Source organism: Hipposideros armiger, unplaced genomic scaffold, assembly GCF_001890085.2.
Source record: "Hipposideros armiger isolate ML-2016 unplaced genomic scaffold, ASM189008v1 scaffold_312, whole genome shotgun sequence".
Lineage (NCBI taxonomy): Eukaryota > Metazoa > Chordata > Mammalia > Chiroptera > Hipposideridae > Hipposideros > Hipposideros armiger.
The window spans coordinates 2,078,983-2,089,986 of NW_017731662.1; the positions used below are offsets into that span (position 1 = coordinate 2,078,983).

The following is an 11,004-nucleotide window of genomic DNA, read 5'->3' on the forward strand; positions in this document are numbered from 1 at the left end:
TCAGTGTCTATTCCGGTTATTCTATGCTTATCCCACTTTGGGCTGTTGGTTGTATCTTTAATTTCTAGGTCTTCAGATTGAGCGGACGTGCACCCAAGGGGCCCCATCCACACCTGGGCCTAATTTAGATGACAGCATCCTGGACCATGAGCTGATTATAAGGACTAGGAGATTGATAGGGTGGATCTTAGGACAGGGTGAGGATATTTTGCATTTGAGATGAACGTAAATAATTAAGCCCAGAGGGTAGTCTGTGGTGGTTTCAAATATGTTCCTAAGTTCTATTTTAGGCCCTTCAAGAGGCGAAGCCTCATTCCACTTGCTGAACTTTGTGAATCATTTCAAAAGAATGCACAATAAGGTAAAAATGACAGCATGAGTCAGAAACACTATAAAAAATAGATATCATAGTTCCAACAGTGTTATAGTCTGGGGCCACTTAGGGAAGGGGTAATGAGTCATTACAACTTAGGATTCCAAACCTATCAAAACTGTCGGAATGTGGGAACAGAATAAAGACATTTTCAGACATGCAAAGCCTTGGAACCTTTGACTGTATTCACTTTTTATTAGGAAGTTATCTGAGGATGTACTCCAGCAAAACAAGAAGAGGGAAAATAAAGAACTCTCTGAACTATCTGGTCAATTTTTCTGTAAATCTAAAACTGTGTTAAAAAGTTAACTCCATTAACAAAAGGAAGGAAGGGAAGGAGAGCTGGAGGGAGGTAAAAGACACGGAGGAAACTTAAATACATATTGCTAAGTGAAAGAAACCAACCTGAAAAAGCCACACCCATATACTTTATGATTCCAACTACATGACATTCTGAAAAAGGCAAAACTGTAGAGACAGTAAGAAGACCACTGGTTGCCAGGGGTACAGGGGAAGAGAGGAAGTGACAAATAAATAAGTGGAGCATAGGGCATTGTTAGGATAGTGAAACTAATCTGTATGATACTGTAATGGTGGATACGTGACATTATGCATTTGTCAAAACTTATGAAACTGTACAACACAAAGAGTGAACCCTAGCTTTAGTTAATGACGTGTCACTAATGTCACATGCATCTGTTGTAATAAATGTACCCACATTAATGAAAGAGATTAATAACTATAGAAGCTTGGTGTATGGGGAGGCCTCTATATTTTTTGTGCAATTTGTCTCTAAGTCTAAAACTGACCTAAAAAACAGCCTATATTAAAAAAACCTATTATGTTAAGTGAAATAAGTCAGTCGGAGAAAGACAAATACCATATGACCTCACTTATAATCTAAAAAAATGAATGAAAGAGCAAAGTAAACAGAAATAGTCTCAGAGATATAGAGGAACAACTGATGGTTGCTAGTTGGGAGGGGAGTGGGGATGAGGGAGAAAGGGAAGGGATTAGACAGCATAAATAGGCAATTACAATATTGCCACAGGGACATGAAAGACAGTTTGGGGAATATAATTAATAAAGTTATAAATATTGTAGGGTGTCAGATTGTCACATGTCTTGTTAGGGAGACCACTTCATGGATAGGGTAGAGGCTTGATCACTGCACTGTACACCTAAAGCTGATGTTGTATTGTTGTATAATATTGTATGTTAACTATAAATGAATATATATATACCGTATGTAGCCAGCTTGAGCGGCCAGCAGCCGTAGTGAGCGGCCGTCCAGAAGCCGGTGACTGATCTGCCTCACCCGGGAAGAGCGCAATGATGGTGCCAGCTTGGGCCAGTGAAGCAACGTCCTCCACAACTAGACTGAAGAACAAAATGACAGCAACTTGTCTGTTCCCCTTCCCCCAATTCCCCAGCACTGTTCCTATCCCCCCAATTCCCCAATAAAAATCTTAAAAAAAGAAAAAAGTTCATGTAAATTGGTATAACCATTTGGGAAAACTGTTTGGCAGTATCTACCAAAGCTGATCATTTGTGTAACATGTGACCCAGCAAATTTACTGCTAAGTAAATAGTCCCCCTACACCAAAAAAAAACAAAACAAAAAGCTCACCAAAGGACATGTTCTCTGATGTTCACTGAAGCTTTAATCATAATTGCCCTACACTGGAATCTACCTAAATGTCCATCAAGAGTTGTAGAATCACTGTAGAATATTCACACAATGGAATTCTATACACCAACAAGACTTAATGATTTACAGCTACATGCAATAATATGTATGAATCTCACAAACACTATTTTGAGTGAAATAGGGTAGGCACACAACACATAATTCCATTTATACAAAGTACAAAAACAGGCAAAACATTATCTATGCTGTAAGAAGTCAGAATAATTGTTATCTTGGAGGAGAGAGAGATAGTGACTGGAAGAGGTATAAAGAGTTCTCTAGGGTACTGGTAATGTTCTGTTTTATTTTATTTTTTATTCTGAATGTTAGTTCCATGAGAATACTGAACTTATGAAATTTTATGAAGCTGTGCTTATAATACTTTTAATATATGTACTTTTAATAGGTATTCCATGCTTCAATAGTTTTAACCTAGAGTTTAGAACCCTAAGTCACACCCTTATTTCTATGCTTGTTCCAGTAAACATTTTTTATTACTTAAAGTTTATTGGGGTGACAATAGTTAGTAAAATCACATAGGTTTCAAGAGTACAATTCTGTAATACATCATCTATATATCACATTAAGTGTTCACCACCGAGTCAGTTCTCCTTCCATCACCATATATTTAATCCCATTTACCCTCTTCTACCACCCCCCTCCCCCATTCCCCTCTGGTAACCACTAAACTGTTGTCTGTGTCTATGAGTTTTTGTTTCTTTGTCTTGTTCCCTTGTTGCTTTCAGTTTTATATCCCACATATCAGTGAAATCATATGGTTCTTGAATTTTTCTGTCTAGTACACATTTAAAGAACATGTATTTGAAAAAAAAATCCTAGAATTTATATTCGACACATATATATATATCAAATTTATATATATATATGTATAAATTCACAAGACTCTCTATATCTCTATGTAACAACTCTATGAATACTTTCAGAAGCAAAAGAGGTCGAATTTTGAATTTAGTAAAAGAATATTTATTCCAACTTGCTGGGCTAGCCATAGTGTTTGATGTCATTGTGATCATTACCTTCCAGTTGGGCTCTTGATGTGTTTATGATATTATAGATTACGGTTTGGGGTGATATTTACCAAAACAAGAGAGCGCTGACAATGAGAAGTTATTGCTCTTGTGCAATCTGCAATCAGGCTGTTTTGAGCTTTTCACTACTGGATAACTTCCATGTAAGAAACTTCTTTGTGTCAATTTTCAGATACTACAACTTTGGCTTGCTCACCAAGTTAGAATATGTTCTGTTATTCTCTGTGCTAAAAGGAATTAGAGCTAATTTAAAGGCTTTAGACCCAAAATCTAAAAATGAGTGTGTCAGTGCTTCAAATATGAGGATCTTTTTTAGTTTTGTAATAATTTTCTGCTGTTCAAACATAACTATTGTACTCATTTGTTTCCTTTAACACAGGAAGCACAAACCTCACACAAATTGTTCTATTTTGGTTCTGTATATTAGATGAATTAACATGGTTCTTAAGTAACCCTTACTGAACTTATTCCAAGTAAAAATTTAGTGTGGAAATTTGCCAACTTTTTGGGTCAATAACTTTAAGCTATTACTTTTTTAAATTCTCAATTTAAAACACATAACAGCACATTTTAAATATTTTTCAAAGGTATTATAATAAAAGACCCCAAAATTTTAAGAAAGCCTAGAAAACCTCCAACAGTGAAAACTGTCTAATAAATCAATCTAATCCAACCTCCTGCTGTATAGTTTGTCAATAACCTACAAAAATATAGATTTCTTTATGTCTTTAATTCACCCACAAATTACCTTCTTGATTTGTCTTTTGGCTTTCCCAGTCCCTTCTATTCATGGGAAGCTTAACTCCCAAAGGACCACTCTTAGCATATATACTTATCATTAGCACACATGCCTCCAATTAATAGCATTTAGTATTTCCTATATGCCCACCACCATCAATGTCTTTTTTATTTCATTAATGCAAATTTATTTTACTAACCACATTTGATACTTGAGGAAGCTAAAGCATAGAGGGTTTATGTAACTTATCTAGAGTGCTAACGTTGGCAAAGAGTGAAGCCTTAATTCCATCCCAGGCACTGTGATTCACAGCTGTTACACTATGCTGACTCCAATAGGAGTTGATAGGAACTGAGGTACAAAGTAAAATTCAGGCCACATAATACTATGAATCCTGCCCTTGCTAATACTTCTACCTTGTTACAACCTACTAGACTATAACAAAAATTCTGGCTCTACTCTTACTCTGTGGAACAGCCCTTATGCTGCTACTCACATGGAACACTCTTTCATAATATGAAAGAATGTGAGCTTTAGACTTTCTACCACCACAGGGGGACTTGGGGTCAAGACTCAAAGTTTAATTTTGATGCAGTTTTAAAGTCTTTACTGCTGGCAAACTGGGTAAGGCTTGTGCTTGGGTATGAGACACTGTGTTGGAGATTCACCAGATCATTAAAGAGTTGATATAACAGGCTTCCAAGATAGCACAAAACACCTATCTTAAGACTTCGAGTGTGAAGCTCACAAAAAAGTTAAAATTCATCACACTGTACATTAAAATGCTTTCCAAGTCATACAAACATAAAATCCCATCTCAAAAACTTTCAACATCACTAGAAAAACCAGACACTGTGTATTCTCTAAAATTTATTTACAGTTAATAAGTTAAAAAGCAAAGTACAACCAGATTGTAAATCTTAATCATATGCACGTCAAACTGTCCAAAAAAAAATCAGTTCCATTACAAGTAATTGCTTTCTAATGCACTTAGAACATGTCTATCAAAAATATTTTAAACACACCAACAAAGTAAATATTATGTATATATGTCCATTTAAAAACACCAATTTAAGAGTGTTGTGGCAACCCTTAAAACAACATAAAACTTTGAGTTCAAAATTGCTCATTTTTGTATTCAAATATTTTTTATTGAAGTTTTCAAAAAAACAGTAATATCGTTTGCACATAGCAAAACAATAGGTATCAGCCACCAGCTTAAGTTACACTTGTCCGATATGATCCAAACTGTAATAAAATAAATACACAACAGTGACACTTTGCACTATCAACAATGAAGCTTGCCCTCAACAATCATGACATTACTGGTCTCAGTAAGAAAAAATAAGTTGCTGGTTGACAGGAAGGAAGATAAAGAAATGACATCAGGAATTTCAAAAAGTTATATGAGGTGCCAGTCACCACATTTAGGCACTCAGGAGTTCAAAATTAACAGCATAACAAGGTGATAAACTTCCTCCTAGCTTCTCCCCTCTACTTGTGCCATATGAGATATAAGAAAAGGTAAAAGAGTGAATAAAGATCATAGCAGTTCTTACAAAAACTATATACAAGCTAAGCTAGACTCACTTTAGAGGACAGTAAATGGATGCCTCAAAATAAAGGCCACCATGCCAAGTTCCTGTTCACATTCTGCCCAAAAGTACCCATAAATACTTTCACTTTCCTATTAATATACTAATCAAGTATATTTGTTGTTTCTTCACATTTTAGAAGTTGTAACATAGGTTTTGCTAAAGAAAACTTGGCAAAAATAAAGATCTTTTTTACATCTTATTTCACAAACTAGAAATGGCATGAATTTTTAATAGACCAGATAAACAACATATTGAATTCAGGATGGGCAATCATATCCAAAATGAAATCAGATAGCCCAGATAATCCAAAGAAGCATTTATGTGAGTTCAAGTGCACTAAAGTAACAAGGCATAAGAGGAAAAATATTCAGAATCTCAGTTACAATAAATGAGTGGTATCAATGATGTTATGTTTCAGTTTTGTGCTGAGCAATGTTATCCTCCCAGTTAAGTAATTTCAAAATCCTCTGGGAAACTATCTAGATAAGCTATATGTTGAAATTGCATCCTAATATGGCCATTGATTTATTATAAAACTATATACAATAGTAAAGTAGTACACATACACATTTTTTTCCTCAGGTGGTAGCTTAAAAAGTTATCGACTTTGGGAGGGGGGAGGAAACCCCTATGTATCTGAAATACAATTGGCAATGAAAGTTAATCAAAAGGATATATATAAGCTTCCTTTCACAAATATAATTTAACACTCTTCATCTTCTAAGTACTCACTTTTATTTACTCATGTGACAGTGTTTATAACAATGCATTATCATTGAGCAGTGAATAAAATATGCGGATTACTGGGAAACTGGCATAAAGTTATATATATATATATGTATACATATATATATTTCTTTTTACAAAACAAAAACACTGAAATTAGTCACAAAGCTCCTACAATGGGCATTAAACTTGAAAAAATCATTTCAGGAAGCTATGCCATTTAAATTCTAAGAACACAAGAGTCAAAATTGCAACTCTCATTATTTTACCAAGAAGTTGCCAAGCAGAGATAAACCTTAATATTGAGGATTACATATGTCAAGTTCCAGCCTAGTATAGATCCTTCCATGGCAGAATACTTAAATTGAAATAACAGTGGTACAAAAACACTACTTGACCTTGAGATATTGCAGTAAAATCTGGCTGTGGCACCACTGGCTAAAAACCATTAAGTCTTGCTGCCACCAATGACCAAAGGCACTTGGATAATCAAGAATTACACACTGGGCCATATGGTACAAACACTATTAGAAAAGTGTAAAAGAAGGGGCAGAACTCTGAATTGCCTGTTCGATTCCTATCGTGTTCAGCTGTCAAAGACCCATAACTGTGAACATAATTATGAATGGAAACAAGATAAAAAAGGAAACTTGTGGAGCAAAAAAGTCAACTAACTGTCATAATGTTTATAAAAGTGATGGATATTAGTCTGCACATTTCTTGTTATCCAACAACAACAAAAAGGAAAGAAAAAGAGATCTACTCTGCCCAAAGTAACTTCAACCACTTGTTTATACCAAGAAACGCCCCCACCCCTCTAGATCGTTTATAGTTCTGAGGACTGAAATGGGTATTCTGTTTATCATTTTAATCACAAAGTTTACACACATTCACTTCTCCTATGTATTATTTTAAAATAAATTGTCCTTGAATTATTCCTGGATTTGTATATTAGACCAGTACCAGAAGGCCAAATGATTTCTAATCAGATTCTATCCATCTCTTTAACCAACACCAGTTTTTTATATAACACATTCAATGTTTTAAAATCACAAGCCATGTAGTTTCAATGAACTTTTTTTATTCAATTAAAAAATTTTAACAAGTCAACTTTTCCTAAACAAAACTTTATATGAGTTTTTACCATTTTCTTTTGAAGCTCAGTAAATATAAACGAAATTCAATTTTAATATAAAATCTTTAGAAACACCTTAAAATAATTAAACAGTGGTATTTTGCATCTCTTTGTTTGTAATTACTGAGCCCGTGAAGTTCAAAGCCATACAAATCCTTGCACTATTAACAGTCATAATAAGCTTGAATCTCTTAGAAAACATCCTTGGTCAAAGCATTGGAATCCAATCGATATTAGGAAACCAGTGGGATTCAGAATACCCTGAGCACAAAACTCGTGCAACACCACAAAACATGTCCAATCTTTCATCCAGAAAGAGGGGTGGCAGTCAAGAAATAAAGAAAGGAGAGCGAGAGAGAGAGGTATAAAAAGCAAGTGAATTCTGGCTTATTATACTAGCACGAAACCAAATTCCTTTGGAAAAATAATGACTTCTTCGGAGGGCTTCCAGACCAGTGAGGTAGAGTCCAAAACGGAGAAGATGGATCTGCCCCTACAGTCCTGGAGACGTCTCAACCTGGGGTTAGGAAGAAAAGGGGCCTCTCCTGAGGATCCAGCGGCCTCCTCTCTCCGCAGACCCGGTGCCGGGAGGCAGCAGAGGGCACACCTGCCCCGGAGTCCCAGACGGCGGCGCCGCCGCATCCCGGGGCGCAGGGCCAGGAACACCATCCGGTGACTTCTTCGCCCGTAAAGTGCACTAGGGGACGGAGTCCTGTCCGGATCTGTAAACACTCGACTGACACTTGTTCATCCCTCCGGGCGGAAGCTCCGTCCTAGGGTCGGGGGGCCGCGTCTCACGCCCGAGGCACTGGGAAGCGGCGGAGCCTCACCACGGGTTCCAGGTTCACTCTCAGCACTTGGCGCGCCCGGTGTCGCGCCGCCGCCAAGCTGCGCTCGCCCCACACGTCGCAGCCAACGCGGATGGTGGGGAAGGTGGTCAGCGTCGGGGTGGCCGCTTTCCATATCTCCTCCAGGGTGCGGCCCCCAAAGTAGGGTCCGGGGGCCGCGGGCTTGGCAGGGCGGCTCTCTTCGGGGGCCCGTGGCGGCTGAGGCTTCCTCCTGCGAGCGGCGGCTGCCCGGGCTCGGCGGCGCCTCCTCCTGGCCGCCAGGCGCGGGGCCGGCCTGCACGTCTGGCCGCGGGCGGCTGGGGACACCGGGGGGTCAGGGACTAAGGCCCGGCAGGAGGAGTAGCCGTAGACGTCCTTGCTGCGTAGGATGTGCGGGGAGAACTGGTGCTTGAGGCTGCAGAGGAAGCTCCAGAGCTCCGCGTCCGAGCTCATGAACTCCGTGCTGCGGGGCATGAACAGCTTGAAGGCGTCGCCCAGCGCTTCGGTGCTGTCAGCCAGAGACAGTTGCGATCGCGAGTACACCACCTTCTCCTCTTGCGCGTCCAGTCCGGCCCGGTCTCCTGCCCTGAGGCCGCCGCCCCGGGCGCCGGAGGCCGGGGCCGCCGGGGGCCGGGGCCGCCGCCTCTTCACGCCGCGCCGCATCGGAGGCCGCTCGGGGCCGCCCGCACTCGCCGGGTTCTGCTGCTGTCGCCGCCCCCGTCCGCGTCGGGCTCCGCGCCGGCGGCCACTGCTGGCGCCTCCCGCGCCGCGCGTCTCTCGCTACTTTTCTCGCCTCCGCCGCCGCTGCCGCCCCTCCCCCTCCGAGGGCGGAGGACGCGGGTAAAGATCCTGCCGCCCGGTACAAAATGGCGGCCGGCGCCCACCCCTGGGCTTTGTCATTGGACGGCGCTTCGCCCCCCTGGTTTCTCTTTCTTCTCCTCTCTTGCCTCCTTTCGCCCTCTGCCTTTTCTTTAAATGTGCCCGCCTCAGGCCCCTCCCACCGCAGCCCTGATTCCACCCATTGGGTGCTCTCAGAAGAGGGGCGGGGACTAATGGGGTAGAGACCAGTTCCTGGAAGATGGTGCTGGGGTGGATGATGGTGATGGCCCTTGCACGGGAGTCAACAGTTGGATAGGTATATGGGAAGGGTGCCATGTCTTTAGGAAGGGGTAGACATCAGCTCCACCTTGGGGAGAGTCACTCTCAGAATGAGTGGGCATGCATTTGTAGATTGAGCTGGGAGATCTACCAGTCTGAATAACAAAGGGAGATATGCCCAAAGGCTGTTGTTTGCCATCACAAGGGAATTTAGGTTCAAAATCTAGAGGGAATGAGCCTTTCACGGTCCCTTCTAAACCTTCAAAGACCTCTTGGTGATTTCATCTTACTCTTCCCTCTTTTGTTCCCAATCCATTTCAAGCAACCACTGGTAATCCAGAATCATTCACAATAGGGGCGGCATCTGTGAGATTGTCTCCTAGACAGTGGAACCATCTTCATATTTAAGAGATATGCTGCTTATCAGGAAAACAAAGCTTTTTATACCTATAGAGCTAAATACTTTGCTCTAGTTGATCAAATACCAATTACAATTGAGCCATTCTACTTAAAGAAAACATACTTGTTTTTAAATATATAGTTCTTTCCAAAGAAATGCACTTCACTTTTAATTTAGTTTTAATATGTCCCTTTGCATCATCACCATCTGTATCATTTAGAAAGGATGCAGCATCACAAAAAGGTTCTGTTGAAAAGAACACATTGTTAAGAACACATTATCTTTTGTATTTGAAGGAAGGAGGACATTATGAATATTTACAGTGTAGTAGACAGTCTTTTGTCTTCTATCCTCGGTACTTAGCTCAGGGCCTGTCAGGTAGTGAGCACTCTAATGTTTGCTGAGTGAGTCGATGAAATATTGTTTGAAATGAGGTGAGAAAAAAGGTATTGAAATCTCTTAGAACAGGACAATTTTATATTTTACATTTATATTGCAATTTTTTCTTAACTCCCTTAAATTTTTAAGGTTAAAAAAAAAATCTCCTAATACTTAGAATTTTGAGGTAGGCATGCAAATTTTACCCTTCAGTGAGCATCTTATTTTGCAATAGCAAACAAATAAAACAGAAGTTTTGTGATTTGCATGTAGCTGTTACTGGTTCCTCAAATATTTGAGCTGGAAGATACCTAGTTCAATCTCCTTATTTCACAGATGTGGAAATTTGGACCCACAAAGGTTCAGTAACACAACCTGCTGATAAGGACTGGGACTATAGTTCTTTGGATTCCTAATCTGGTGACCTTTATATCTCACTGGAGATTTCCCCAGTTGTGCTGCCCAGACTCTAAAAGATTCAACAGAAAATTATTTATGCGTAAGTAGAGTGACCAAGTGACAGACGTATACCCCTATTTCTACTTCTGCTTCACCCAGAACTGAACAGTTTTTATGTGTCTTATATTAGACTTACAGGTAATGTTTTGTTTGAACTAGATACTGTTTTGTTGGTTTAGTTTCAATAACAAAGACACAACTGCCTACCGGGAGATCAGTTCTGTACGTATCAAAATCAGTAACTTTCTGAAGAGAAAATCATTTTCCTAAAAAAAGCACACCCTGATCTCAGAACAAGATGAGAGAGCCAATTATCAGCTTCCTAAATCCTTATAAAGAAATGAGATTATAACAACTCTTTACATCACAATTTGTTCTCTTGGTGATTCTGGGAACAAACAGTAATATGAAATTTGAATAACTTCCATTGGAATGCCCCTGCAGATTGACACAAAAATCTCACATATAAAGCCAGTGGAACATTAAGGAGACCTCATAATGGAATAAAATAAGGATTTATGTACTCCTGGCT

General features: G+C 39.8%; 1 protein-coding gene across 1 annotated transcript; it reads right to left on the bottom strand.

The window, feature by feature from the left end:
• Positions 1 to 4,713: 4,713 nt before the first annotated feature.
• On the bottom strand, positions 4,714 to 9,089 carry CCDC71L (coiled-coil domain containing 71 like). Its single transcript, XM_019660121.1, has one exon. It carries the CDS (start codon positions 8,798 to 8,800, stop codon positions 8,105 to 8,107), a length of 696 nt encoding a protein of 231 aa, XP_019515666.1. The 5' UTR covers positions 8,801 to 9,089; the 3' UTR covers positions 4,714 to 8,104.
• Positions 9,090 to 11,004: the final 1,915 nt, after the last annotated feature.